Source organism: Zingiber officinale, chromosome 6B (assembly GCF_018446385.1).
Source record: "Zingiber officinale cultivar Zhangliang chromosome 6B, Zo_v1.1, whole genome shotgun sequence".
Taxonomy (NCBI): Eukaryota; Viridiplantae; Streptophyta; class Magnoliopsida; order Zingiberales; family Zingiberaceae; genus Zingiber; species Zingiber officinale.
The window spans coordinates 112,799,198-112,825,532 of NC_055996.1; the positions used below are offsets into that span (position 1 = coordinate 112,799,198).

At 36.9% G+C, this 26,335-nt stretch overlaps 7 protein-coding genes across 9 annotated transcripts; 4 read left to right on the plus strand and 3 right to left on the minus strand.

Moving 5' to 3' along the window:
- The first annotated feature begins 1,002 nt into the window (after positions 1 to 1,002).
- LOC121991395 lies at positions 1,003 to 1,797 on the plus strand. The gene has a single exon (XM_042545403.1). It carries the CDS (start codon positions 1,003 to 1,005, stop codon positions 1,795 to 1,797), a length of 795 nt encoding a protein of 264 aa, XP_042401337.1.
- A 418-nt stretch (positions 1,798 to 2,215) lies between these two features.
- Positions 2,216 to 4,349, minus strand: LOC121988968 (B-cell receptor-associated protein 31-like). Its single transcript, XM_042542713.1, has 3 exons — positions 4,089 to 4,349; positions 3,670 to 3,981; positions 2,216 to 2,731 (listed from the first exon to the last, which is right to left on the minus strand). The coding sequence occupies exons 2-3, from the start codon at positions 3,953 to 3,955 to the stop codon at positions 2,361 to 2,363; spliced, it is 657 nt and encodes a 218-aa protein (XP_042398647.1). The 5' UTR covers positions 3,956 to 3,981; positions 4,089 to 4,349; the 3' UTR covers positions 2,216 to 2,360.
- A 66-nt stretch (positions 4,350 to 4,415) lies between these two features.
- On the plus strand, positions 4,416 to 8,310 carry LOC121988967 (E3 ubiquitin-protein ligase UHRF1-like). 2 transcript variants are annotated; one of them, XM_042542712.1, is made up of 5 exons: positions 4,416 to 4,557; positions 5,119 to 5,438; positions 6,342 to 6,423; positions 7,274 to 7,350; positions 7,734 to 8,310. In XM_042542712.1, the coding sequence occupies exons 2-5, from the start codon at positions 5,142 to 5,144 to the stop codon at positions 7,956 to 7,958; spliced, it is 681 nt and encodes a 226-aa protein (XP_042398646.1). In that variant the 5' UTR covers positions 4,416 to 4,557; positions 5,119 to 5,141; the 3' UTR covers positions 7,959 to 8,310. The 2 variants fall into 2 exon arrangements, with proteins under 2 accessions (XP_042398646.1, XP_042398645.1); XM_042542711.1 differs by having other exon boundaries at positions 4,506 to 4,653.
- A 752-nt stretch (positions 8,311 to 9,062) lies between these two features.
- Positions 9,063 to 13,252, minus strand: LOC121988969 (CBS domain-containing protein CBSX6-like). The gene is made up of 2 exons (XM_042542715.1): positions 12,654 to 13,252; positions 9,063 to 10,260 (listed from the first exon to the last, which is right to left on the minus strand). Exons 1-2 carry the CDS (start codon positions 12,995 to 12,997, stop codon positions 9,387 to 9,389), a joined length of 1,218 nt encoding a protein of 405 aa, XP_042398649.1. The 5' UTR covers positions 12,998 to 13,252; the 3' UTR covers positions 9,063 to 9,386.
- Positions 13,253 to 16,395: 3,143 nt separating this feature from the next.
- Positions 16,396 to 18,166, plus strand: LOC121988970 (uncharacterized protein At3g27210-like). Of its 2 annotated transcripts, none has more exons than XM_042542716.1 (4): positions 16,396 to 16,664; positions 16,777 to 16,974; positions 17,407 to 17,490; positions 17,559 to 18,166. In XM_042542716.1, exons 2-4 carry the CDS (start codon positions 16,809 to 16,811, stop codon positions 17,960 to 17,962), a joined length of 654 nt encoding a protein of 217 aa, XP_042398650.1. In that variant the 5' UTR covers positions 16,396 to 16,664; positions 16,777 to 16,808; the 3' UTR covers positions 17,963 to 18,166. The 2 variants fall into 2 exon arrangements, with proteins under 2 accessions (XP_042398650.1, XP_042398651.1); XM_042542717.1 differs by having other exon boundaries at positions 16,397 to 16,664; positions 17,410 to 17,490.
- A 1,771-nt stretch (positions 18,167 to 19,937) lies between these two features.
- On the plus strand, positions 19,938 to 23,003 carry LOC121988971 (signal recognition particle 9 kDa protein). Its single transcript, XM_042542719.1, has 4 exons — positions 19,938 to 20,103; positions 20,231 to 20,299; positions 22,559 to 22,652; positions 22,736 to 23,003. Exons 1-4 carry the CDS (start codon positions 20,032 to 20,034, stop codon positions 22,810 to 22,812), a joined length of 312 nt encoding a protein of 103 aa, XP_042398653.1. The 5' UTR covers positions 19,938 to 20,031; the 3' UTR covers positions 22,813 to 23,003.
- A 585-nt stretch (positions 23,004 to 23,588) lies between these two features.
- LOC121990545 lies at positions 23,589 to 24,155 on the minus strand. The gene has a single exon (XM_042544662.1). It carries the CDS (start codon positions 23,930 to 23,932, stop codon positions 23,723 to 23,725), a length of 210 nt encoding a protein of 69 aa, XP_042400596.1. The 5' UTR covers positions 23,933 to 24,155; the 3' UTR covers positions 23,589 to 23,722.
- Between the last annotated feature and the right edge of the window lie 2,180 nt (positions 24,156 to 26,335).

Here is a 26,335-nt window from a genome sequence, read left to right on the forward strand (position 1 = left end):
GCCGAAACTTACTAAAGGGTTACTAGCATAACCTTAAGTGTTAGTTTTTTCCTTTTTTTTTTTGTGTTCGTGTGGATACTAGAAGAGGCATGGATACATGATCGTGCTGAGATCCTTGCTGTCGGGATATATATCGTGTTCACGCTTCAAAGGTAAAACTCTTTCTCATAAAACTTAGTATATGTCATTTTTCCTCTTTCGCATGGATCTTCTGAAAGAATTTAGTAAGTTTTTCCGCTACACTTTCTATGTGTTTAGCGCGTTAGATCCTATCACCACAATCCAATTGCGGTCGGATTGTGACCGTAATTCGGTCGCAATTGGTTGTGATCCTCCATGGGTTCACCTTCTAATTTAGGTTGTAGTTGGGTTTGAGCAAGAGCCCGGAGGCCGCCTATCACTCGGTAGCTCGATCACTCGCCCACCGTAACGCCCTCCGGACGACTTTTACTGCCTATCCCAACACAAACTACAACCTACGTGGAAAGATGAACCTAAAGAAATCACAATCAATTATGATCGGATTAAATTATGATCATAATCCGATCACAATTAAATTATGGACTATCCCTTAAGTAACAAAATGTACTAGAGAATCCTCTCCCATAATTTTTGAAAGAAATAATTAGGGTATTTCAAAAAGTTTCTGGTACGGTTACGTAAAACGTTTATTTTTTTTTAAAAAAAATATTTTATAAAATAGAAACTCTAAAATATTAAAATTTATTTTAAAAATATAATTTTAAATTTTATGAATTTAACAAATAGTCGACGTTTAGGAGATGCAACAGAAGAGTTATGGATAAATTAATTGGAAATTCTAATATTTACAAATTGTCTCACGTTTTTATTATTATTTTCCTAACGAAACTTTTTTCCTATTTATTTGTTAGATCCAGACTCCGTTAACCGTTAACCCTTTTTCTTCCCTCAATAAATAATCTCGACAGTCCACGTCCACTTCCTTTCCCGTTCCATCTTTAAACCCTAATAAATCCCCAAATGGCACGCGATCGCTCTCCCTCTCCCGGTGAGCAGAAGGACCGCCGCAAACGCAAGAAAACGAGGTCCGCCGGCGACTCCTCCGACCCCAAGGGCGACAGCCAAACCCTAACTTCTGACTCGACGCCGCGGGATCCCTCTCCCGATGAGCGGAAGCGCCTCGGCAATGGCAAGACCACGAGGTACGTCCGCGACGACTACGTCGTGATCCTGCGTGGCGCTCTGGATTTCCGCCGCATGACGGGCTTGATGCCCTCCAAGTCCATCTTTTTCGCCCTTTACGACTCTATCAAGGACAAGCTTCACGAGTCCCTGTCCCAGGAACGGGTATTTAGCAAATTCCTCTTCCTGCGCCATAAGCTCAGGCAGCCTCCCTCCAATGGACATTCATCATACAGTGACCTCCTCTATGAGCTCGCCGCCAAGCTCTGGCCCAAGGATGAGAACGCGATAGGCGTGAAGAATGTTAGAAAGAAAGAGAAGACACAAAAGAAGATTGAGGATGTGGAGATGGAAGAGAAAAATGATCTTGTGGAGATGGAAGAAGTAGAGCAATCCTACCCTTATTTGGTCGCTTCTGCGAACGATTTTTGGAAAGCATATGGCTTGTCGAATGTACTGTTGGAGACAGGTTTGAAGCGGTTGGATCCCTTGAAGGCCAAAGCTCTAGAGGCGAAGTTGAAGAAGCATTTCGAGGCCGAAATGGAGATCAATGCAGAATTGCAAAAGATTGACTCTGACATCTTTGCACTTCTGAGTGCAACATCCAAGCCTATATATGAGCTCATAGATTGATTCAAGCTATTCTTGAAGAGTAATAACGCTGCTTACAATAAATCCACAGGAACTTCAATCACCAGACTGCTGCTCAAGTTATTCATAAAGAGTAAACCACTACTGTCATTGCGTCAGTGTAGAACTACTTGTGGGTTGTTATTTATTGTATAAAAAGATCAGATTTTGTCAGGAAACTAGCAGATCAACATGTATGAACAGTAGTTTGATCTTACTGCTGCTAGTTTGCTTTTATGCTTTTGGTTCAATTGGATCTTAATGCCATGAAGAATTTTTGCATTCTTGTGAGGTATCATAACTGTTATGATGCCACTTTGATGCGCTAACAATAATCCAAGACATTAAATTTTATAACTCCTGGTTATATTAATCTATTGTCAATAATCATTTTGCCAAACCTAGTGAAGTTTCAAGTTTATGCTATCAGGCTCTGTTTAATATTTGGCACCAAATCATTGGAAAATGTAGCTTTACATTATAGTTTAGATCAAACAGATCAATTGATACATTTTTTAGTAATTACATGGAAGAACAAGTGCTCCAAAATGCGGCCACAGAAAGGCTTAAATTTTGAATGATAGAGCCTGTGCCTGAAGAATTTGGTTGTCCTCGAGTAAACGATCATATTCCAGAAGAAGTTCTTCTGACTGTTTTTGAAGGGATGCAACATGAGCTTCGGCAGTCCGTGCCCTTTCCCCTTGCTCCTCAGACTCTGACTCGACTTTCTGTAGTTTCTCTTTTAACTTTGTCACCTCTTCATTTAGCTTTTTTATTTTGCTAGAAGATGTTGCATCCTTGTTTTTAAATTTTTGGTTCTCATTCTTTAGATTCTCCACTTCTTCCCGAGAAGTGTGAACAGTTCGTCTCAAGTTAACCAGCTTCCTAAGGTAATGATGCAAACGATCAATCACTAGAGCAAGAAACAAAGTATAACCTGCAAAACAAATTGTAGGTTTAAGAATCCTGTCTGGATAAATGGCATGTAATTTTCATCTTAGACACCTATGACACTATTTAAATAATGAAAGAAAGTGGCAGAGATGTTAAACGGCAAGCTTGTGTGATAGAGACAAATAACCTGACTAGGGAAAGAATGATTCAAAAATTCAACGAATTGAAGGGTAGTCTACGGCATCAAAGAAAGGATACTCAATTAGAATTACTTAAGTTCACGTAGGACCTTCACATTTGACTTTGGAAAGGGCTTTTGCAGCCATAGGTTGATACCATTTTGTAACGACAGCAAAGTAACTTCTGCAATGTAAGAGCAAATCCCCTCCATTTCAACCATTGATTCAGACAGAGAAGCTGTTTTGTTGATGTCCTTGGTAATCTGGTATACCTAGTTTGCACCGAAAATGCTTACCGAGTATGCCACTTCTAACCATTTCAATTTTGGAATCAATATGAATACCCTAGCAAGATTGACATTTTGACACTAGTAATTGTAGGACAGACCAAGAATTTAAAAACAGAATGTTCAGTCTAGGCATGGTTAACAACGAGATAGAATTTGTTGGCAGGAGAATTCTGATGAAAACTAATTCTCTTTGCATGCAACTACCCTTCTTGTTTCCGTCATGTAACCTACTCGATGTTCCTCCTAGATCCTTCCTTAAGTGCTGGTTACTTTTTCTAAACTTGTAGGGACAACTAGAGAAGTTCGGCATTTTGCTTAACAAAATACTGAAATGATCTTCTAGAGAAACATGGGTCTATATATTTTGATAATCCAGGTGTTTGGGGTTATTAATCTGGAAGTTCGTCTATCGGGTAAGTCCAGAGTATAGTTTATTCACACTCAGAAGTTCTTTAGGATATGGCAACATGGAGAGCAGCGAAAAAAAGTAATGTATTTGTAATTGGAATTACCGATGAGTGAGGCTTCAATTAAGTGAGTCCTCCACAAGACTTGATCCATTGGAGTGACTGTTCCAAGCTTTGTGCCCCTGTTCTGGATCTTAAGAATGCTGGTTATGCTCGACACAAAAATCACCGACATCGTGCATGCCAGTGTCTTCATCGTCGCCGGTCCCTTGCCTATTTTCAACTGGTCGAGCCCCTTCATCGCCAACTCCCGCAGTGGCCCAATCTTCCAAATCAGAATGAGCGCCACTGCCCCCTCGGCAAAGAGTACGAGAAACAACAGCTGAATCATCTCTTTTTAATGGCGGCCCTAAACACCTTCAGTAAACAAGGTGGCTATCAATTTACACTCTACTCTATTTCTCTCTACCTTCAGCAAAGATCTCTCTTTTAAAATATCAATTTTTATAAATAAAAATTTTTACCAGATCGGAGGAGGTGGGGCGCCGGAGAGGACGAGAGTGGAGAGCGGCCGCTGTTAGAGGCGGCAGTGGCGGTGGCAGCAGCGGCAGAGTTGCCGGCAACAATAGACAAAGAAGAAAAGAGGAGGTCGGGAGAGGAGGAACGGCTAGGAGAGGAAGAGGAGCAAGAGACGACGTCTCCGCCGCAAAGTCCCGGAGAGAAGAGGGAGTCGAAGGGCGGGCCAGCCGAGAGAGAGAGGCCAGCCGAAAGAGAGAGAGAGGGAGGAGAGATCTAGGGCACACGATTTAAAAAGTGCATCTGCACATCAACGGCCAACTAATTTTTAATGGATTTGGAAATTTTAGAAGTTTTAAGATCTTTTTGGTAATAATTAACCCGTGCTTTTATAACGTGCGCCTACCGGCTACCGCGTAGGGAAGAATCGTATCCGATCCGCTCGTCCTCCTGGCTTGAAGCCCTAATTTTGGACTGGTACGTTTCCTCCGCGCTTTGATTTCCTCGCTTCCCTTGATGATTCTTGTTTCAGTAGCATGATTGAACGTTATTTTGTCCAATGCCACCGTAGAGGTTTTCTTTCTTCCTGGCAGTCTCGCTATTTGCTTTCGTTTTGTGATCGAAAACATGCGGGCTGCGAACTTGTTCTTCTTTTTAGTGTTCATCTTTTAAGGGGGTTCTGCTGGATTCTTGCTAACCAGATGATCTTGATTTAGAAATTTGTGCAAATTTTTAATTTTGTAGATTTTTTATGGAAATATTGGTTTCTACCCTTTTGATTCGAGGCGTGTATTCTTTTCCCGTGAATTCAATGATTTTGGTATTATATAATCACCTTTCTTCTTCTTCTTCTTCTTCTAGGGTTCTAGGCTTGAATGAAGTAAAATAGTATGCATTTTCGTTTCTTTTTTTATGTTCTTTGGTTGGATTCTTTTCTGCCAAGAATTTGGGTTTTATCTCTTGGAATATGAATCTACTTCTGGATCTTTTTATTAAACATTTTTGGAAGTATTTTTAAGATTTTCTTATGATGTGCAGTTGAGACTGATACCACGCACAACATGACCACTCTGGGGCCTTCTAGGAGGATTTCAAAAACGCGTTCCCAAGTCAACAATCGTGTCAAAATAGATGTAGATATCCATTCTCCTCCCCCTAGGAGCTACGATTTGGAAAAGTCTTCTGGTTCCGTACTCCTTCAGGTATCACAAAGGACATCTGTTTCCATGAATTCACAGCGCATTCACCCCACTGGACGGCATCGTAGTTCCAAGAATGGTCCAAATAGTTCTGTCATTGATGTAGAGGAGATTGAGGATGAGGTCCAGCTGCTCTCATCCTCCATAGGGTTTCAACAGGTTTGCTCTTTCTGTTTTTGCTCGTGAGAACTTTTAATGACCCTACTTGTATTCTTTTTTTTTTGTCATCATTTTTAAATGGACGATCCATTAATCCAATTGAAAGAAGATTTTAAATGGATAGATATTTCTGTTTTTCGCTGGAGTCTTGGGATTGATGGACTTTCAACAGAACCCGTTTACTAACACAATTTATCACTGGTTTACCTACTTTTTTTAGGCTAAAAGGAATTTTCTTAAAGGCTGTCATATGATCTATCATATTTTATTTTATGGTTCAGGGTGGTGAGTTATCAGGTAACATATGCACAAAATGTTAGTACATAAAATGTTAATCTTTTAGAGATAAAAAAGTTAAGATGGATGTGCAAACTTATTAAAAAGAATAAAATAAAAATATTAATTTTTGAAAGTAATCATGTGAAGCTTTGATTGATATTAAGATAGAAAAAATCAATTGAGATGGTATGAACATGTTTTGAGATGATCAATAGATTTTATAGTAGAAAAGCTAAATCTATTAGAGTGAAAGATGTAAATGAAGATCATAGAAAACTTTAGTTAATGTTATTAAAAATTCTTTAATTAATTTGAATACTAATGACATATCCTTGCATAGTGCTCAATGGGAGGAATAAGGTTCATGTAGCTGACCGAATCTGTATAGTTTGGAGAGAACACAAATTGACGACAACAAAGGAAGTTGGTGAATTAGAGAGAATGAAACTTTACAAATTTTAACTCAGTAATCTGCGAAATTTACTAAAGCACTTCTCCTAAGACTAATGACTGAACTTTACATGAGTTAAGTCTTCTTTTGCTAAGTTTTCTGTAGTATATTGACTCTTTCAGTTGCTTGTGATATAGATGATTCAAAATTCATGATAAACTACCTTGTTTTAGGCAAGAAGGAACCATTCCAGGAGAAATCGGCCTTTGACAATATTCCTAGATGAAGAACTTGACACTCACACAAGAAGATCAGGTTTGCATTGTTTTCTTCTGTCATCATGTCAATGTCATCTCATGGCATACAGATTAAGAACTTTTTGGATGACTTTTATTTAAAAGGGAGGAGATAAGGCACTCTGAGTTCTCCCCTGAAGCCATCTTGATGTCTGCCAATAATAAGCTATGCCCCTGTTGAGTCAGATTAGGTCTTTCAGTTTGCTAATGTCCTTAATCCATAGGAGTAAGGTGGTATAATTAAACTAGATCTAGGTTCTATGATTAAACTTGATCTTTTAGTTCTTTTTTGAACATTAGATGATAGCTAATAGATGATAAGTGCTGACTTCTTACACTGCAGTGGCAGGAAGCTTATGCCATACTTCATTGGCATGTGCCTTTGTGTGCGGTTCAGCGGATGTAGTAACATAGTTTATTGGAGACATTTTCATATAGTATTTTGAATAATGCATATTCATTTGCTTTCACCCAAAAAAGTAAGTTTATATGCATTTGTCAGCAACCATGATGATTCCATTGCATGGCCATTGAATCGTGATATTAGAAAACTCTTTGGTTTTTTTTGTTGTTCACATTTTACTAATCAAAGTACTGCTAATCGAATTTCCATGGTTTGTTGTATAAACAAAATGGTCCTGTTGCCGCACTGATAGGAAGTGGTAGATGTGTTTCTTACATGCAACAATAACAAGTTGCGAGGTGCTAAGAATTTGGACCGTTTAATGGATGTTTTTTTCTACATTAATTTAAGTTTGATCTTCCTAACTTTATACGAGTTTCTGTCTCTTAGCTCTGTAATGTCAAATATTAGTTGCTTCTCTACCTTGATGGTCAGTCAAAAACATTTTTTTTTAATTTTTCTGCAGTAGCTAGAGAAGGAAATTCAGGAAGCAAAATAGTCATCAACTGTGAGCTTTATCCAGATTTACAGGATATTTCGAAGGTAATATTCGTGTATCGTTTCTGTTTTGTCTTGTTTTTCTTCATCGAATTGATTGCTTGTGAACTTCCACATAGATATACACACGCACATATATGGGTTTTTAGGATTGGTAGATGAGATCCATGGGATCATGATTTAACAAAGTAAAATATTTCAAGAATATTTTTTGAATTAATTTATAACCCAAATTTAAAATATCAATTATTTTTGCAAAAAAAAAAAAAACTATTTAGTGGTCAAATTAGTCCATAAGTTGCTGAGTGAGTTTGACCACTCATTTGGAACCAGAATGGAAAAAAAAAACAGTAAGCTTAGATATTTACTATTAATGTTTTCTAAACTGAAAAGGTATTATTTTTTAGCTTTCACAATGCTACTTGCAGGGTAAGGAAGTCGTCAAATCCATACCAGATCCACCAAAGCAACCATCTTTCACTTGCCCTATTTGCATGAACACAATGATTGAGGCGTCGTCAACTATTTGTGGCCATATTTTCTGTAAGAGCTGCATTGTAGCCTCCATTAAAGCACAGAAGAAATGCCCTACTTGTCGAAGAAAGCTTAGTATGAACAATTTCCATAGGGTGTATCTTCCAAATACTGACTGATGTAGTTCAGGGTTTAGCTCAGAAGAAATGCCCTACTTGTCGAAGAAAGCTCAGTATGAACAAATTTCCATATGGTTTATCTTCCAAATACCTACTGATGTAGTTCATTTTTAAGGGCTTCAACTCTCATTGATGATCCTTTTTTATTATTATTATTATTTAAAAACGCTCTAGGCATTCTTAATTTTTTTTTTTGAGTACTTTCTATATCAACTTGTAAGCAACTGCTCACTTGCCTGGCATAAAAGTTTGCAAGTTGACAATAGCATTGATTTATCTAGTTACTATGTTGTTTGTAATGGTATTTTGTTATCCGACAGCAATTTATCTAGATATTTTGTTATTTGTTTGAGGTTTTGTGGATCAAAAATCTTGGACTAAGCGTGTCTGTTGTAGTTCTCTCCCATTGGCCCAAATACTTTGGTTTGTTTTTATATGTTCTTGATAAATTGTGATTCAATTCCTACATGCTCTCGTAAAATCTAGTGTGTTGCAGTAATTGTCACTAGGTTAATAATATTTGTAAGTAAATTTATGCATACAATAGCCAATATCCTGCCAAAAAAAAAAAAACTTTAAAGTAAAGGCAATTCACAAATTTAGCACTTTGCTTATAAATATTAATGATTGGGCATCGAACACTATCAGTTACATTTGGTAGGATGTAATCTGTCTTGTAATGTAATCAACATTATATTATAAGGTTGATTATTTTGTTTGGTTTAACTTTAAACTTGTAATATAATCTCGATTACAAAAGGTAGTGAAGTTTTGTAATCTGAATTACAAAGCAAATACCAATGTAATCTAATTACATTACGAGGTCACTATTTAATTAAAATTTAAATGTCGAATATACCCCTAGTTAGCCACTGTTCCCCCTGCCTCCGCTTGTCATCGGTTGCTCGCTACTGGTCGCTCGTCGCCGATCGCATGTTGCCCGTCGCCGTTGACAACTGCTAGTTGTCGGTGGCTGCCGCAAACTCTGAAAGAGATGCGGCAGCTCGTCGGTAGAAGTCGCAGGATATTTTTATCATTTTATAATATCGCAGGATATTTTTATCATTTTATAATAATACGAAGTACATTTTTTATAAATAATAATGGACACCAAACAAATCATCCTGGTAGATTACATACATTATATCATCAAACATAATAATATAATCAAAATTACATGACATTACATTATATCATCAAACATAATAATATAATCAAAATTACATGACATTATAAATTTGATCACATTACAAATTTCATTACATTACATCTAACCAAACGTAATTTTACTGTCTGAACAAAACATATTGATGCAAAGCCTTCCAAATTACTCCCACAATTCCAATCCATAACAATAAGGTTCAATAGACTAACTGTAGATGACACAAGTAAATTGTTGGCGAACACATTAAACCCGAGGAAACGGGCTCAACTTGCGGGATAGTGGGTGACCGCAATCAGGATTTCAGTAAATGTAACAATGCCAACTACGGTGTCGTCCTCTGTTGCGGCATCGATCACCCATACATGGGTTGCTCTGTAGGACAGCATTTGTGCCATGACAGCCGCCAGAGAGCTAGTAGGCTTGCAGGTTAATGGTGCACTCCTCCCTCGATACATGTTCCTCAATCTCCCAAGTGGCATTTGATTCACTTGACTACTAGAGAACCCCATACTTCTGCTGCTAAACTTTTGTCGCCTGAGGGAGGCTCCAGCCACTGTATTCTCTGGTGGCGAGTCGATTGAAAAATCAGGAACAGAATCTAGAGCGGTGCCGTAGTCATCTGCTCCTAAAACAAACTGTCCAGCTGACAAATTCCTCATAGCCCATGCAGCTGCCCAGTAGTCACATTTCCACAGCTTATACGCAGATATATCTCCGATTATTTTGTGGGTGCCATCGGAGTTTGTCTCGACAACTGCAATTGCACATGGATTGTGAGGAATCTTTTGGATAGCTTCAAGCGTAGGCGAGAAGGCTTCAATAAAAGAGTAGTTTGAGTTAATTGCTCCGAGTGAGGATATAGAAGACAGAGGAAGAGGAGCCAAAGCACCAAGGCAGCCGATTAGGAAACGGACTATATCTTCCCGAGAGAGGCAGCAATATTTATTCTCATGGAGTACAGAAGATGACGGCCGATCACTATTGCTTGCTCCACCTACAGATGAACTCTGACTGTTTTTGAGCCATTTTCCATTGTAAAGAACAGAAAAACGCTTGCTGAAGCCTCTCCACATGACACTTTTGCGTACAAGGAGCCGTCTCACACCTTGCTTCATCATGTCCAGTGCATCAATTAACCTTACAGATTAAAGGATGAAAACAGGGTAAGAAGACTAACTCTTTGGAGGGGAAGTGAGAAGGGAAAACACAATTAAATGGCAACATCATTTTTTTCTTTCAGTAAAAGAATACTGTATAATGCTAAAGTTTTAATATTGAGTAGTATCAGCTAAATGCATAATCAAAACATAGGCCGCCAGTGGCCTTCAAAGAACAGATCGCCCTCGTAGACAATGTGCTTCCAAGAGGAGTTATGAGATATGGAAACAAAATTGAATAATTTAATGCAACAACCGGCTATAGGTTACAAATATTCTAACATCTTGTTCTACCATTGAACAAAATTGAATAACATGGTGGTAATAAAAAAAATATAATTCTTTTTCATAGATCAAGCAATTATTTATGACAAAAATAGAAAATCAAAAAACTAAAGTCACCTCGAACTGCCTGCTACTAACTCATTTCATGGTACCAGAAGATCACAGAATTAGAGGATCAAATTGTCCATAACAAAAAAAAAAAAATACAGTGCAAAAGTCTCACAGCAGATCTTCAGGTATACAACTGAGAAACTTAGACTAGATACCTTCCATGTTAAATAATCAAAATGAGTATACAAGGAAAACTTGTATGTGGTAGCTATGGACCCAAGGAAGAGAAATCCAATCAAGTACAATCTGCAATAAATCAACATGCTAATTGAACCTAAATTTTGTTTAAATATAAATGAAGATATAATCGAAAATAGAGCTCAATGACGTAAGAGGATCCATATAGTCAATCCCACTTAGTGGGATAAAAGTTTAGTTGTTTATTGTTGCCTAATTGAATATATACTTATCAGTGCCTATCACCCCATGGAGGATGTAAATCCAATCAAGTACACCTGCAAAATCAGTGTGCATAAATAATCAATATTTATCTATAACCCTAGTGCAAATCCGTGTCATTTAATCCACTTGATTGAAGGGACGTTGAATTTACATTTAATGACTGTTGCAAGAAATTTGATACAAGTTTGACAAATTACCTAAATGCTATGCTCTGGATGCAAAAAGGCATAAAAAAGATACAAAGTTCCTTTACAATCTGACTAAAAACTTAAATTAATTTTCTAATGCATTGTCTCAACAAATATAAGAGGTTGATTAGATTGAACAAAAAGAGAATGAATACATGATTTATAAATGTTAAAAATTTTCCAAAATCCATTACAAGTTTTCAGTTCTTCATGTAACAGGAACAGAGTAACCTTTCTAATACTAATATCGTGCATGTTACACAATTATTCATTCAGTACCAGGAAGAATTCAGAATCTTCTGGATGCTACTCTCCAGGTTTCTGTTTTTTTAATATTACCAAAGGGATTGTATTTTTTTTTTATTCAATCTGCTCTTTGCAGCTCAGAAATCCAAAAGGCTGTTGTTGTTATTTTACAGATAGAAGAAGGTTTCCATCGCAAGTCTAACAGACTTGAATAAACATATAATAATCTGGTCAAATTGTGGCAGTAATTGTATCACTTGGACAAAGAAAAGGAAATAACACATCACCTTCAAACATTCATGCAAAGATTCCCATTATCAGTCTAGAGGAGAGTGCTTTCTAGTGGACAGTGGTTTCTATAATTTAGCATATTTGTCAACGTACCACAAATTTTCTTTAAGAAAGCCTCATCGCCAAGAGAAAGATGAATCCTGTCATTCTTCAATGTTCCAATCAAACACTATAATTATGATGAAAGGAATACATTGAGAAATTCTACAGTGTAGGGTAAGAGAGAAGCAACTTCACAACATCACATCAGTTTTCAAATATCTTGAAACAGAAGAACAAAGATGATTGATTAGTATTGGCAATTTAGATCTGTAGATGTATCTCAGTATCTGAGAATAGTATAGAAATGCATATTAAATGGGTAATGTAGACCAATATGAATGTCAGAACATTTCAGTAATCAGCTTCAACAGATAAAGTGGACAACCCACATGACATATAATAATGACCCATAGAAAATTGATTACATATGCATGGTCGACAATAATGCTACTAAAGAACAACAGACATGAAGTTGCTGGATTTTTTTAAAAAAAAAAATTAGAAAAACCGAGAGCATAATAAGCACATATATCCTTCTTCCACATGAAGATTGGTGCTTGCTTTATGATCAAGATAGGACAATAACTAAACGAATAAAATCTGTAATTAGATTACAACATTAGCAAGTAGAGAACCCAAAGAGGTCAATTCGTTAGCAAAAAACACTGGCAGTTCATCGAATGTAAGAAGAATGGAATTGAGTGATTCATAAAGCCAAGGGTAAGTCAAATGAATAAAGAACAATTATTTTCCCCAAATTTTAGATCCGATTAATCGACAATCGCAATAAATCATTAAAAGATCGCACCTTGTTGCCGGATCCACCTCCTTCAAGAGGTCGTGGTTGGGAGTGATCAACTCGGAGACCGGCGTCCTCATGGATTTCTCCTGATCGTGGACGCGGGCGCGTGCCAGGAACAAGACGACGTCCAGCGAGTTGAGCATCCCAACGAACCTGTCAGCGGAAGGGGGAGGCCGAGGAACGGCGGCGGAATCTGGAGATGGGGAACGCCAGACTGTGATGGCGCCCTCGGCGGAGTCCCCGATGGCACGGACGGCGGCTTCGACTGGCTCGGAGTCGTAGAACTGGACGAGCTCCGGCTTTCCGAGGGTGAGATCTCCAACGACGTGGTGGAGGAATACGTGGGCCATGGGCAGATGGGGGCTAGGGGTCAGGAGAGGGAGTGAAGGAGGGTGAGATGGAGGAGGAGGAAGCCGGTGATGGGCTTTGATCGGGTGGAGCAGAGGGAGGAAGCTACTAGCTCAGGAAGGGGGCGACCACCGCCGACGGAGCGAGCGGAGGGGACGGCGCCGGCCATGGCGAGGAAGAAATGCCCATCAAATAAATAAAATAATAAAATAATCTAATGGCCAATCGATAACAAGAAATGGAAAGTGGAAGAACAAGCGCGAGTAAGACGACGACAAGGAATAAAAATGTTATGCCCGTACGTCAAGCAACAATGGCAAATTTGTAAATAGTTATAAAGGACCGGTTATAAATAGACTTTTGCCTTCTTGATCCATTCACATGGTTGTTAAGGAGGGTAAATGAACCATGTCGTTCATATGCTATTCGAATGTCGATTCGATAAAAATTTATTTGAAATTGTTTAATAAGACTCGTTAAAATAAATAAATGGATTAATTCTCAATTTAGTCCCTCGTTATTTAACGTGATGTTAATTTCATCCTTAATTTTTCAATTGATCAAATTTAATCATCTAATTTTTGAACGTTTTCCCAAATTGATCCTTCCGTCTAAATCCTCGTTAAAATAAACGGGAAGACTTGTTTAACCGGTGGAAGTGACCTATGTCTTGCTGGATAATTCCTAATTTAGTCCCTCATTATTTGACGTAGTATCAATTTCGTCCTTATTTTTCAATTAATCAAATTTAATCCTCCAATTTTTGACCGTTTTCCCAAATCAATCCTTCCATCCAAATCCCTGTTAAAATATATGGGAAGACTTATTTAACCGGTGGAAATGATCAGTTGCTTTTATTCTTGCGTTATTTCCCTAATCTTGACATTGATTGAGTTCGAGATTTAGAAACTTGTTTCCTTTATTGGTTTATAAGCTGCGAAGAATAAGCACTGACCTATCGAAGTCTTTGTTGATTGTTTTGAGAAAATGATCGGAAGGATTGAGCAGAGAAGGGCAGGCGAAACTGTTGGAAGCAAAGAACTGGAGAAAAGTTTGAGCAAGGCTGAATTTCCATAGGTCGACAGAGAATTCAAGTCTTAATTGAGCTTTGAGATTGAATTGGTACCTCGGCAGCCACCGGAGCAGGGCCGAAGAAGACGGTGCTGCCATAGGCGAGGAGGCAGAGGCAATCGAAGAGGTCGAACACCTCGCTGTCGAGCTTGTGGACGGCGACGACGACCTGTCGAGGCCGCTGGTGGGCTCGTCGAGGAAGAGCAGCGGCGGCTGGGTGAGGAGCTTGACGCAGATGCTGACGCGCCGCCGTTGATGCCTTTGACGTGCCACCCGCCGATTCTAGTGTCCATGGCGGCCGCCAATCCCATCTCCCTCATCGTCGCCTCTGCCCTCGCCCGCTTCGCAGGCGTCGACATGGAGTCCGGCAGCTGGAGCTGCGCCGAGTAGCAGACGACCTCCATTTTAAAACTATCCTTGGACGAAATCGGGACTACGTCAAATAATGAGGGACTAAATTAGGAATTGTCCAGCAAGACATAGGTCACTTCCACCGGTTAAACAAGTCTTCCCGTTCATTTTAACGGGGATTTAGACGGAAGGGTCAATTTGGGAAAACGTTCGAAAATTGGAGAATTAAATTTAGTCAATTGAAAAATTATGGACAAAATCAGCACCACGTTAAATAACGAGAGACTAAATTGAGAATTAACCCATAAACAAATCAAGCTCAAGTTTTATAATATTAAGCTCGTTAACTTATGAGCATGCTCGTTAAGCACATGAATAATTTTTAAATAAATAATAATAATTTTAATATTAAATTTATATATTTTACACTCAATCTATGAAATACATAGATAAATATATTAAATTTATTTATTAGAATAAAATTATAAATTTTAATAAGAATATTATAATTTTTTCTAAATATATAATTTAGTTGTTAACAAATGTTTAAATTTATAATTTATATTTATTAAATAAAATTTGAATTCGATTCAATTATAAATGAGTTAAACTCAAACATCCAAAAATTTGACTCGACTCAATCCAATTACACCTTCAATTATTGAGGATGGACTGAGTCTTCAAAAGGAAAAGAATTTTTTTTTAATAATTTACATATTCGGTTGTTATAATTCATTAATTTCGAAGATGACAAATTTAATTTTATGAAAAAATTTTATTGATCATTCAAATAAATTAAAAAAATATATTTCAACTAGTAAATAATTAACTATTGTAAATGTCCAAAATAAGTTGCGTGAGTCTTAAGCTTACTCTGTCAGCGTAGAGATGTTAATTTCCTCTAAATTTAATATTTAATTTAAATATCTTAATATTTAATTTGAATATCCGATTATATATATAAATATTTAAAATTTATAAATTATTTTAGTTGATATTAGGAATAAATTATATAGTATACAATTTTGTAATAATATATATATTTTTTAATATTATGGAAAGAAAAAAATTACTAATATAAAAGATACCTAATTTTAATGAATATAAAAATAAATATTCAATCCTGATAAATACAAAGATAGAAAATATAAAATACGATTCGAATATGATCTATTGCCATCCCCATGGGAGCTAAGGAAAGATAGTTAATGTATCATGAGCCGCCTAATCTTTCCTTCATTTTTTTTCCTAAAAATTAATTTTGGATAACTTCGTAATTAAAACAACCAACTTGAAAATAAATTATTGTTTCATTCGCCACTACAAACAAAAATCATGAAAAACGAATAGTCGCCATATAGACCAGGAATGGGAATGGGTGGGACAGGGGTGGATTCTTCATCCCTATCTCTATGTCTGAATTATAGTCTCGTCTCCATTTCTTCCTCATCCTTAGTTTTGTTTAAGCAGAAAATCCCCATCTTCAATTTTATAGGGATTAAATCTTTATCTCAGTCTGCAGTAGTAGTAGTTGTGATAAAAAATGAATATATTCATCCTCAGCGCTTCCGTTAACCTGTCCCAAGGTTAACACGGAGGAGATTGCAATAGTAGTAGTGGTGATGATTGTAGAATCTATTCGAAGATAGAGATAATTCAAATTGCAGGATTTAAAAAGTCTCGAAATTTGAATTCGAACCCAAAATTAAAAAAAATAAATTCCAATCCATCCTGTTTTAGATTTTTCCTACAGAACCTCAAACCATCATACCTATCTGATATGGTGAAGAAGTAGGACGAATTGGTATTAGAATTATTGGCGATGCTGGATCGTCCTTAAAACTTATCATTTTACGATTAATCGGTTGGTAGAGATGGAAAATTAGATTAAAAAAATGAATAATCTGTGAGAAGGAAAAAGAAAAATATATAAATAATCCTTTCCATATCATTCACGGTGGACCGAGGCATGAATGCATGGCTGGCATTGACTCTCACACACACACTCTCTCTCCCCTCTTAATGCAACCTGCCTTTCAATCGGATTTATTTGCCTCCATTCACAGCTCCAGGAACAAAGAACCAAAAGGAACACTCTCCTCTTCCTTCTTCCCTCTTTCTTCTTCCTTTTTCTAGGAATTCCATCGGAATCGCAGCGCAAAGAGCAATTTTGAAGCCTTCTATAGATATCCATGAGTTCTTTTACCTTAAAAATATGATCTTTTTGGTTTTCTCCTCCTTATGCGAGTATATTTACTTCCCTTTTCCATCCTCCATTTTATTTGCAGTTCTTTTTTTTTTTTTTTCTTTTTTTTTTTTTTTGTTGTTGTTATCATTGCTCTCTTTTTGTTCCTTTCAGGATTTTGTTCGACAAAAAATCCAATCTTAAGGATGGGGGCGTGCACTTCGATTCCAAACGATTCAGATTCCTCCATGAGGTATCGATTGGGTTTAGCTTCCAAAGCCAAGAGGTTCTTCCTCGCGTCGCCCGCAAAGGATAAATCTCTGTATGAGGCGAATCCAGTCGATGGATTCTCTCTGAAGAGCCCCAAGTTAGGTATGCCAATCGAATTGATTCATGGCCTTTTCTGTTTAATTTTGGTAATCACAAAAGCAAACTAAAATCTGGAGATTATGGCTTCGGAGTGCTCCTTAGATTGAAGAGTGATTACAGACTTTGGTAACTTGCAATTAAAGAAAATTGAACCCGAGTGGGATTATAAATTTCAGTTCAATTAACATAAAACTTGTTTGGGAGCTGAAAGAGTTGAATTGTATTGTGAAAGATAACTGAACTGTGATGTTCATATTGTGACAGCTTGTGTCCTTTTTTTCATTTTCGGTAGCTCTCGCCCACCAAATCTTCCTATTTTTTAATTAGATAAACTCCTCTGTTTTAGAATTGTCAATGCTTGTCCTTTTCGACTGGTTGAATGAATGGGCAATCTCTTTGTTCTTCCATTGCTGAATGTGTATCTTTTGACTAAAGCAGGGAGCAAGGACGAGATCTTCTTCGATACACAAGTGTGGTTAGACTCAGACTGCGAAGACGATTTCTTCAGCGTGAATGGCGGTAAGGTTTCTGAACTCCTAATTTGGGCACGCTTAGATTACGACTTATTGGTCATATTTGCAACACAGACTTCACACCTTCAAGAGGGAGTACTCCAATTCATCCTTTGAGCATGCCATCGACCCCTAAATTGGACAACCACTTTCTCTTTGACAAATCTCCGTATTCGATATCTGAACCTTCTCCTACCGGTAGGAAGAAGCTCGCTGAGCTGCTATACGAGACGAATGTTACTGAAGTGAAAGAAGATGCCACTGCAAAATCAGACAGGGACAAAACAAGCACCACTCGAACTTCAAACTCATTGAGCACGAGCTCTGCTTGCAGCACTGAGGGGACACCAAGTAGAGATCTCGGGAGCAGGAAGGACAAGGCATGGAGTGCTGGGCATTGTTGTTTGCCAAGCCTGCGAAATTTTGGCTTGGACGAGAGGAGGCAAAAGATGAGTAGTCCCAGTCCCTGGGCTGCGTGATTCCTCCCTCTCCAAGCTTTAAACCGAGTCATGTAGTTGAACTCGCTCTGAAACATATCATTTCGATAACAATAAGTGCAAACTTTGCTCCAATAATTTCATCATTACTAGGAGGATGTAATAAGGTTAGAGGGGGGAATCTTGTATTTATATTATGTGGTTGTACATGTTTGTACTCACATCGAAAGTATATACTTCCATAAAGTATGAAGAAAGCTTAGAACCTATCCATATTGTTTCACCAGACGGAATGCAATTATAAAAGGCAATATTTTTATGATGGAAGAGCTCCTCCTACATCAAGAAAAATGTAATTCAATTGAGATTTTTTTTTAGTTTTGATGTTCCTGCGAATAGAAAACTAATCTGAATTGGAAACTTGCTTTTTGCAGTTTCCAATTTAACTGATTGAATAGCAGATCCGTGTAGTGCAGATCTTGAATACACCGGACATTTAATAACCGATTTAATTTAGAAATTTTTTTATAAAAAAAAATCAGTTATTTTGAATCGGTATTGATTACAAAATTCAAAATTTAATTAAACCGAATAAAGTCGAATGATGCATTATCATCAGTCATATGTTGCCACAAATCAAGCACGGTAAATTCATTAAATTCAGAAATTGATTGATGCAGTTAACTGATGATATAATATCAGTAGACTATGATAAAGGAGGAATTTGATAAATTATCATATTTTTAAAATAAAAAAGTTTATGATCCTACTTAAAGATGTCGACAAACGAACTACCGATGCGTTAGTTTGAATACTAACTTGATCACTAATCGCCTAACAACAATGAGAATCGGTGGAGAGATCTTTTGAAGCTTGGATGGGAGAAGACGAGAGAAAAAGGATTAGAATGACGGTTAGGGGTTCCAGCGCAGCTACTCCAACGTTTAAATTAGTTCCAATAAAAGTAGAGGAAGAAGAATGAAGAAGATTAATATTAGAGTTTTGGATGCGAATATGTGCATACATGTGCCCCTTGGAGTGGACTATTTTTTCTAGAGAACAACTGATTCTCACGTTCTCCATGTATCCCAAGATTTGCACGGGCGTTATCCACTTTTCCTGAAATAATCTAACATTCGTGTGTGTGTTATTCACTTTTTCCAGAATAATCTGAGATCCACGTATGCATTATCCACTTTCCCCAAAATAAATGGTGATGTCGTCCCCCTCTCAAGATGGTCAAGTTTCTTATGATCTTCGAAGAATAACGACTACGTTATTTGCATCTTCAACATCAGTAGGTCATCCCTATTGTTCTTAGTTGAGGGCTATTTAGAGTTAAGGACGGTCCAAGATCAAGAGTGTCATGGAATTGGGCGCCATCAAGTCAGGAGTGTCAGAGACGGACGACCCAGGATCAGGAGTGTCATGGAGTCAGGGGCACCGTCAAGTTGGGAGGCAGCTCGGAGAAGAATGACCTGGGATCGGGAGTGTCATGGAGTCAAGGTTGCTAGTAGTTGAGGCCGTATAGATTCGGGGAATGACTCGACTTTTTTTTTATTTTGGCCGTCATCTCAGTAATACTGCTGATCTTCTTATCCACATGACACTCGGATCACCTCTTGATCAATTTATTGACCGAATTAATCAATTTTATATCGATCCGATTTATTTGGATAAACTTTGTTTGGTTCAATTTATCAAACGGAAGTTCGATTAGTTCAGTTTTAGCAGACCATCAGATGTACATTTTTATTTTAAAGCCTGGGAACTAGAAGACCATTTGCAAGACACAGAAGGAATACAAGTATATCAGCGTTGATTCTAGATATACAGACGATCAAATATGGATAACACATGCTTTTCATTAAGAAAAATATTGTTTTAAATATTTTCGATGTATTTTTTTTAATAAAACTTGAAATGGGACAAGGCCATGCCCAGTCCAGGAAAGCCCATTAACTCGTTCCTTTCATGGGCCCTCAGATCATATCTGAGCCTCTTCGAACCAGGTCTACAACAAAAAGACGACGCAGGCAGGGCAGGACAGGCTTCTTCTCCTCTCTCTCTCTCGATCTCCAACTTTCGCCCCCTTCAGTTTCATCTCCGCCATGGTCTACATCGAATCCTGGGACGAGTTCGTTGATCGATCGTTGCAGCTCTTCCGCGCTGATCCCCAATCGGTAAGCGCTTTCTTCTATCCTTCCGGTATCTTCCCCTTTATCTCCATCTCTTTGCCGCTGCGCTTTCTTCTGTTTTCTAGACTGATCCGTTTGCGGTTGGTGTGCTCTCGACTTGTCGATCGTAAAGTCGAGGTATGTCATGAAATACAGGCACTGCGATGGGAAGCTGGTCCTCAAGGTCACTGACAATCGCGAGGTATGCCGCTGTTCATGATGCTTTTTTGAGTTATTGCACGCTTTTAAAAGCCACTAGCCGGAGAAGGTTTCCTGCTTTTGAAGCATTTTGATGCAATTTGCTGGGTCAAGTATGAAGGATTGCAAATGTCAATAGGCAATACTTTTTAGGTCTGTGAGTGGATTGATCATTATTTTGGGACACGACGGCATGAACTTCCAGTTTGCAAGGATGAAATAATTGTTATCGTGTCTTTCTTTCCCTGTCCAATTAGCTCGGCACGTCGGGTTGATGATCAAGGGTTCTGAACATGGAATTTTCAGATTTGGTTTCTTAGCAAAGGGACTGCGAGATATTATATTGAATAGTTGATGTTGACTTATGTTTAGAAGTGCGCGTGTAAATAAAGTCTAGGAAATTGCATTTAACCTTTCATGCTAATTTTTTGCAATGTTGTTTATGCCCAAAGCTTCTGCATGACCGTCTTTATATTCTATGCTAACACAGCCTTAGTGTCCTTTTTTAATAAACAAGTAATCTCGCTGTCCTATTTCGAAGAACATAGATATAAATATGTTTATCAAACTTTATATATATTTTGTGTTAGTGTACTATGTCCTTTTTTCAGAATGTTGTCCATGGTTTGTATATGCATATGACTGCAGACTACAACTTTAAATTCGTTAAATGTGTATCAGTTGTTGCTTTAGTGCCCAATCAAGTTTGTTAGAGATATATCTAGGGCTGTAAATGAATAGGAGATTTGTGAACAAGTTCAATGCTCAGCTCGATAAGAGCTTGTCTATGTTTGTATGATAGTAAAAACATCTATAAACAAACAAGAAGAGCCAATTTGGTGGCTTCCCTTATCTATCTAATTCCTCTTATTGCAACTGCACCTACCTTTATGGGTTTGCAACTATTACCACATATAATTGGACAAAAAGAATCATGCCTCTTAGGTCGCTGCTGTTTGAGTATAGTTCCTAGTCCAAGAACAGCTAAAGCATCTTACTACTTAAGCATTTGAGATTATGAGTCCATTTGAGCCATGTCGGAGTAGATAGATGCTCAACTAGTTGCTCTTCTGTGACAAACCTATTTATCCTAGTCTAATGAGTATCTTCCGCTGCTGCTTCTCTTGCTATGAGACTTGAATGCAAGCTCAGAATTTTTAAATAGGGAGAAAACCTATTTATCCTAGTCTAATGAGTATCTTCCGCTGCTGCTACTCTTGCTATGAGACTTGAATGCAAGCTCAGAATTTTTAAATAGGGTGATTTCCTCTAGCTTTTAATGTAATTGGTTCTCTGTCCCAGTTACGTCAAGTTGACAAATAGATGACCACTCACATAGATCGCTTTTATGATGGTGCTATTGATCTCAAAGATATGTTCTTCATCACTTCAGATGTTCTGGATATGAAGGGTCATTTTGACAAGCTGCTTGTCATCATGCTTCTCCTTTCTGTTTGCCTTCACTTAGAGTTGATAAAATCTGAGATCTAGGTAATTGTTACATAGTGGCTTCCATTTAGTATTACAGGTATTAAAAATAGCAGACTTGATTGTGATGATTTTATCTCTTTTTTGGTTTTCTTTCTCTTATTTTATAAGTTTTTTTAAAAAAAATAAAAGGGTCAAAGCTGCAAGGATGTTGATTGTACTATTAAGTGCAAATACTAATTGTCTTGATACATTAATTATTTTTTCCTTATGTTACTGTACAGAATATATATCACATTTTCTTGCAACGCGGCCTTTTTTTGCTTATTTGGATATTAGGATCATTACCTTTTAGTTTTTTTTTTAAAAAATTTTTTTTGTCTTGCTGTGAATTGGTTGATATTGTTGACAGTAATAAGTGGATTTTAACTTGACTACTAATCCACACTCTCAAGTATACTTCAGTACTGTCTTCTTTTGTAGAACTTAAGAGCCATCATTTTTCTTCAGTAAGTGGCAATTGTTTGTCATTTGCTGCATATGATTTATCTAGCTGACTTAGCCTATTGTTGAAGCTCTAGACTTCGTAATAGTTTTCAATCATAGCAGAGCTTAACAGTTTGTATTTACATCAGGATCCAAAAGATTCTTAGCTTTCTTTATTATAGTTAGTGTTATCTATGGAGAAATTGTCTACAAGGAAACACTAGATTTTGATCAGCAGATAGCATGCTTTTGATATCTGGCATGTGATTGAGAGAAAATTCTTTATGTTTCAATGGTGAATTGTCAACTACGATGTGCTACTTATTAACATGCACGGCAATGTTTGCAGTGCCTGAAGTTTAAAACTGACCAGGCCCAGGATGCCAAAAAAATGGAGAAGCTCAATAACATATTCTTCACTCTGATGGTTCGTGGCCCAGACGGTGTGTGATTATTATTCATGTTTATCTAAACTGCGCTTCCCCCCATCTATTGATTTTCTGAATTATGTTCTTGTTTTTGACAGCTGACATATCAGAAGCATCCAGCAAGGAACAGATGGAACAGCAGGCATCAAAGAAGGGAAGGGGAAGAAGACAATAAGCACTTGATGCTTCTCGTTCAGTTGTTACAAAAAAAAGTTTGATTGATATTTTTGCTCTGACATCAATTGTTGCTTAAGGACGAATTAGCAAAACATAAAGACAGACTCAAATATGCTGTATTTTGTTCGGGAGTACCACCAATCGTTGGTTTTCTAGTAATGCTCATTACGAGAACTAGTTCATTTTAAATTGGATTTAGTACCCCTTGACTAAACATACCCTGTGTCAATTCTTATCCCCCAAAGTCATATTTGACAATTCTATTCCAAGATATTATTTTGAAAAAAGAATACGCATAATCAGTGAGGCCATCTAGATTTAATACAATTTATATATATTTTTGAACTTCATAAATCTGGTTCAATTGGAGTCCTATTGACATGACCCGATTGTGCTCCGGTTCAATTTAACTAGTTAAACCCGTTCCAGTCTGGTCCGGTCTCATAAATACTGATTACCGTATCCTGTTTCAAATCTCTCAAAATCAAATTAAGAAGCGATAATAAGCAGTTCTAGTGTGGTAGGTAAGATATAACCCATCAATCAAAGGGTGCTTTCTTTGGCCATCAAAAGTTCTCCTTTACACATCAAAAATGGGGATTTATTTTAATTGATTTTTCAGTACATGTGATTGAGAACACCGTTTGTTAAAATCGGCGAAAACTCAATTGAAACAAGGCATTACTTCTTCTAAAGAAGGCAAATAACAGCAGCAATTTTAGTAACTGAACTTCTCATTTTCAGCGAGCAATTGAGGAAAATTTTCACCAAATGGAAGGATGAAAGATCTTCCTTTTCCCAAAATAAAATGTTAAATTCAACAGGTAAATATTGCAACACCTTAATAAGGGGAAATCGAAACAGACAGGACTTTAGATCTGGGCGGCGAGTGAGGAGGAGACGGTTAATCAGCCTGTGTAGACGTGGACATGGACGGCGAGGATGAAGATGGCGGCGAGGGCGAAGAAGATGATGGAGTGGACGAAGATGGCGACGCCGCTGGTCTGCATCGTGCCAAACTCCACGATCCGTCCTTTTCCAGGGATCTGGAAGAGCAGCCCCGGCGAGAGGAGGACGAAGAGCACCACCGCCACAAACACCGGCCCCCAATCCGCCATAGCTCACTTCTTAATTGGAAGTGGAAACGGGAGGAGGAGGAGGAGCAGCAGGTGAAAAACAAAGGCTAAGGATCGGAGCCACCGCGGCGCTCGTCGGCAAGAAACGGACAGGAGCAGAGACGCTGTGGTAGTTCTTGAAGCATCTTCGGTTGGGCCCATCTGACTGCTCTGCCCCAACCACCGCCATGGCCGCTGCCGCTAGCGCCAAACGTTCCGGTACGTTAGGAATTAACGAGATCATTTACAGTGAAATGAAATTAAATTTATTTATAAAAAAAAATATTAAATTTGAACCGACATAAGACATTTATCCGCATAACCTATTTAAAATTCGATTTTCTTCAGAGTGATTTTTAGAAAGAGAAGAAAAAATGCATTTGTTTTGACAGAATTTAAAGGTTATAATTATATCTGCATAGTTGCAGAGGACTGGTCCAACTTTAAATTGACCAGACAAGGTTCAATCATTTGGATGACTTCAAAGGGTGCATTTAACAAAAGGCGCAAAAGGGAAAAATCCTAATGAAAAATCAAAACAGAATGTTGCGTATAAAGAAATATATATATAAAAAAAGAGCTTTCCTAATTACCTAATTATTTTTTTAAAAAAAGTAAATATGTTTTTAATATAGAAAATATCCTTGGTTTAGCATTATTATAACGTCACTTCTATATTAATTTTTTTTACCTATTAAAATCATTTCAGCATAATCAAATTCGTCTTAAAAATATTATAACAGTCACTAATTGGTAAAAAAAATGACATAAAAATGGATATATACTTCTTTAAATATTCTAATAATTAAATTCACCTTTTTAAAAAAAAGTTATCATTTTTATTAAAAAAATCAAAAGAGCTTTACAAATTAAGAGAAAAATTAAATGAACTCCTGTTTTTTCAAAAAGGAGAAAAAACAATCAAAAGAACTTCGTATAGCAACAGGTGGGTAGTTACTAGAATGTGTAAAATAAGTATGTTGAATTAGGATTTAAGATTTATATCATGTAAAAGTTATCCAATAATTATTACAACATACCAAAGTTACTTAATATGTGCTATAACTTATTTAGGGTGAGTTTAATATTAATAATTTATATATAAAAGTTACCCAATATTACTATAATATGTAGAAACTACCTAGGAACGTGTTTAGTATGACTTTAGGATTTAAAATATCTAAATATTATTATATTAAAATATTTTTTTTAATTTGATTAAAATTATTTAAACTTCATAAAAATAATTTTAAAATAGTTATAAAAATTATTTTGATATAATAGTATTCAAATATCTTAAATGTTTAATCTTCAACTCATATTAAATATACGTTATAGTAACTATTAGATAGCTTCTATATATTGTAGCATTTACCGAGTAATTTTCGCCTATTGTAGTAGTTAGTAGATAACTTCTATATTGTATAAAATCCTAGATCTTAAACTTATTCTAAACACGTTATAGCAGTTGGTAGGTTATTGTGTAACTTCTATATGTTACAGCAGCTATCAAATAGTTTGTACATGTTGTAGCAACTATTGAATAGTTTCTATATGCTCTCAGGGCGTAGTGTGGGTACATGACATCTCTAGCGTAATGATCAGTAGTCGATTCTCATGAACTGATGACGACCTAGAGTTTACTCCACCATACGTCTATGATCTATGTACCTATATATACCTCCCTCTATATCTATTAGTTCGGATCTTCTGTCCCGAAACCTCTCTGTCCCCATGTCCCACTGCCGATCGGACGATTCATATTACATCTCAAGGATGTCTTGCACATCACAAGGATACTGCACACATCTTAAAGATGTCATGATGCCTTAAGATGTAATCTGGATCGTTCGATCAGCAGTGGGACATGGGAACAGAGAAGTTTCGGGACAAAAGATCCGAACTACTATATCTATGGGGCCGATATTAAGGAGACCGCTAAGATAACAGGTTCATCCTTTTTTTTATTAAATAGATTTGCATTGTATAAATCTTAAATTCTAAATTTTAAAATTATTCTAAATATATTATAACAGCTATCGTAAAACTTCTGCATGTATTAATTATTCGGTAATTTTTTATAAATCTTAAATTCTAAATTTTAAAATCATTCTAAATATATTATAACAGCTATTAAAAACTTCTACATGTATTAAGCGTTATAAAAATTATTCGATAGTTTTTATAATAGTGTAGAATTAAGAGATAATTTTGAGATAAAATTATGGAATGGAGTCTATTTGATTTTTTTTAAACAAAAGTGTCAATTTATAAAATTTGGGATGCCTTCTTATTTTGCCCCTGTTTTTCACAATATTTATTATTTGGACGTCTGTTGATAAGTCATAACATGGATACGTCCCATACAAAGCGACTAAGCCGGGGAGCTTCATCTGGACACAGTAG

What these genes read in the sequence shown, in the direction of transcription:
- LOC121991395 (XM_042545403.1), top strand. Translation starts at nt 1,003, where the DNA reads ATGGCACGCGATCGCTCTCCCTCTCCCGGTGAGCAGAAGGACCGCCGC.
- LOC121988968 (XM_042542713.1), bottom strand. Translation starts at nt 3,955, where the DNA reads ATGATTCAGCTGTTGTTTCTCGTACTCTTTGCCGAGGGGGCAGTGGCG. An exon ending in AATTGAAGCCTCACTCATCG is followed by an intron (nt 2,732 to 3,669) that starts GTAATTCCAATT and finishes TTTGTTTTGCAG; the next exon opens with GTTATACTTTGTTTCTTGCT.
- LOC121988967 (XM_042542711.1), top strand. Translation starts at nt 4,617, where the DNA reads ATGATTGAACGTTATTTTGTCCAATGCCACCGTAGAG. An exon ending in TGTCCAATGCCACCGTAGAG is followed by an intron (nt 4,654 to 5,118) that starts GTTTTCTTTCTT and finishes TATGATGTGCAG; the next exon opens with TTGAGACTGATACCACGCAC. An exon ending in CACTCACACAAGAAGATCAG is followed by an intron (nt 6,424 to 7,273) that starts GTTTGCATTGTT and finishes ATTTTTCTGCAG; the next exon opens with TAGCTAGAGAAGGAAATTCA.
- LOC121988969 (XM_042542715.1), bottom strand. Translation starts at nt 12,997, where the DNA reads ATGGCCCACGTATTCCTCCACCACGTCGTTGGAGATCTCACCCTCGGA. An exon ending in GAGGTGGATCCGGCAACAAG is followed by an intron (nt 10,261 to 12,653) that starts GTGCGATCTTTT and finishes TTAATCTGTAAG; the next exon opens with GTTAATTGATGCACTGGACA.
- LOC121988970 (XM_042542716.1), top strand. Translation starts at nt 16,809, where the DNA reads ATGGGGGCGTGCACTTCGATTCCAAACGATTCAGATTCCTCCATGAGG. An exon ending in TCTGAAGAGCCCCAAGTTAG is followed by an intron (nt 16,975 to 17,406) that starts GTATGCCAATCG and finishes TTTTGACTAAAG; the next exon opens with CAGGGAGCAAGGACGAGATC. An exon ending in TTTCTTCAGCGTGAATGGCG is followed by an intron (nt 17,491 to 17,558) that starts GTAAGGTTTCTG and finishes TTTGCAACACAG; the next exon opens with ACTTCACACCTTCAAGAGGG.
- LOC121988971 (XM_042542719.1), top strand. Translation starts at nt 20,032, where the DNA reads ATGGTCTACATCGAATCCTGGGACGAGTTCGTTGATCGATCGTTGCAG. An exon ending in AGGTCACTGACAATCGCGAG is followed by an intron (nt 20,300 to 22,558) that starts GTATGCCGCTGT and finishes CAATGTTTGCAG; the next exon opens with TGCCTGAAGTTTAAAACTGA. An exon ending in GATGGTTCGTGGCCCAGACG is followed by an intron (nt 22,653 to 22,735) that starts GTGTGTGATTAT and finishes TGTTTTTGACAG; the next exon opens with CTGACATATCAGAAGCATCC.
- LOC121990545 (XM_042544662.1), bottom strand. Translation starts at nt 23,932, where the DNA reads ATGGCGGATTGGGGGCCGGTGTTTGTGGCGGTGGTGCTCTTCGTCCTC.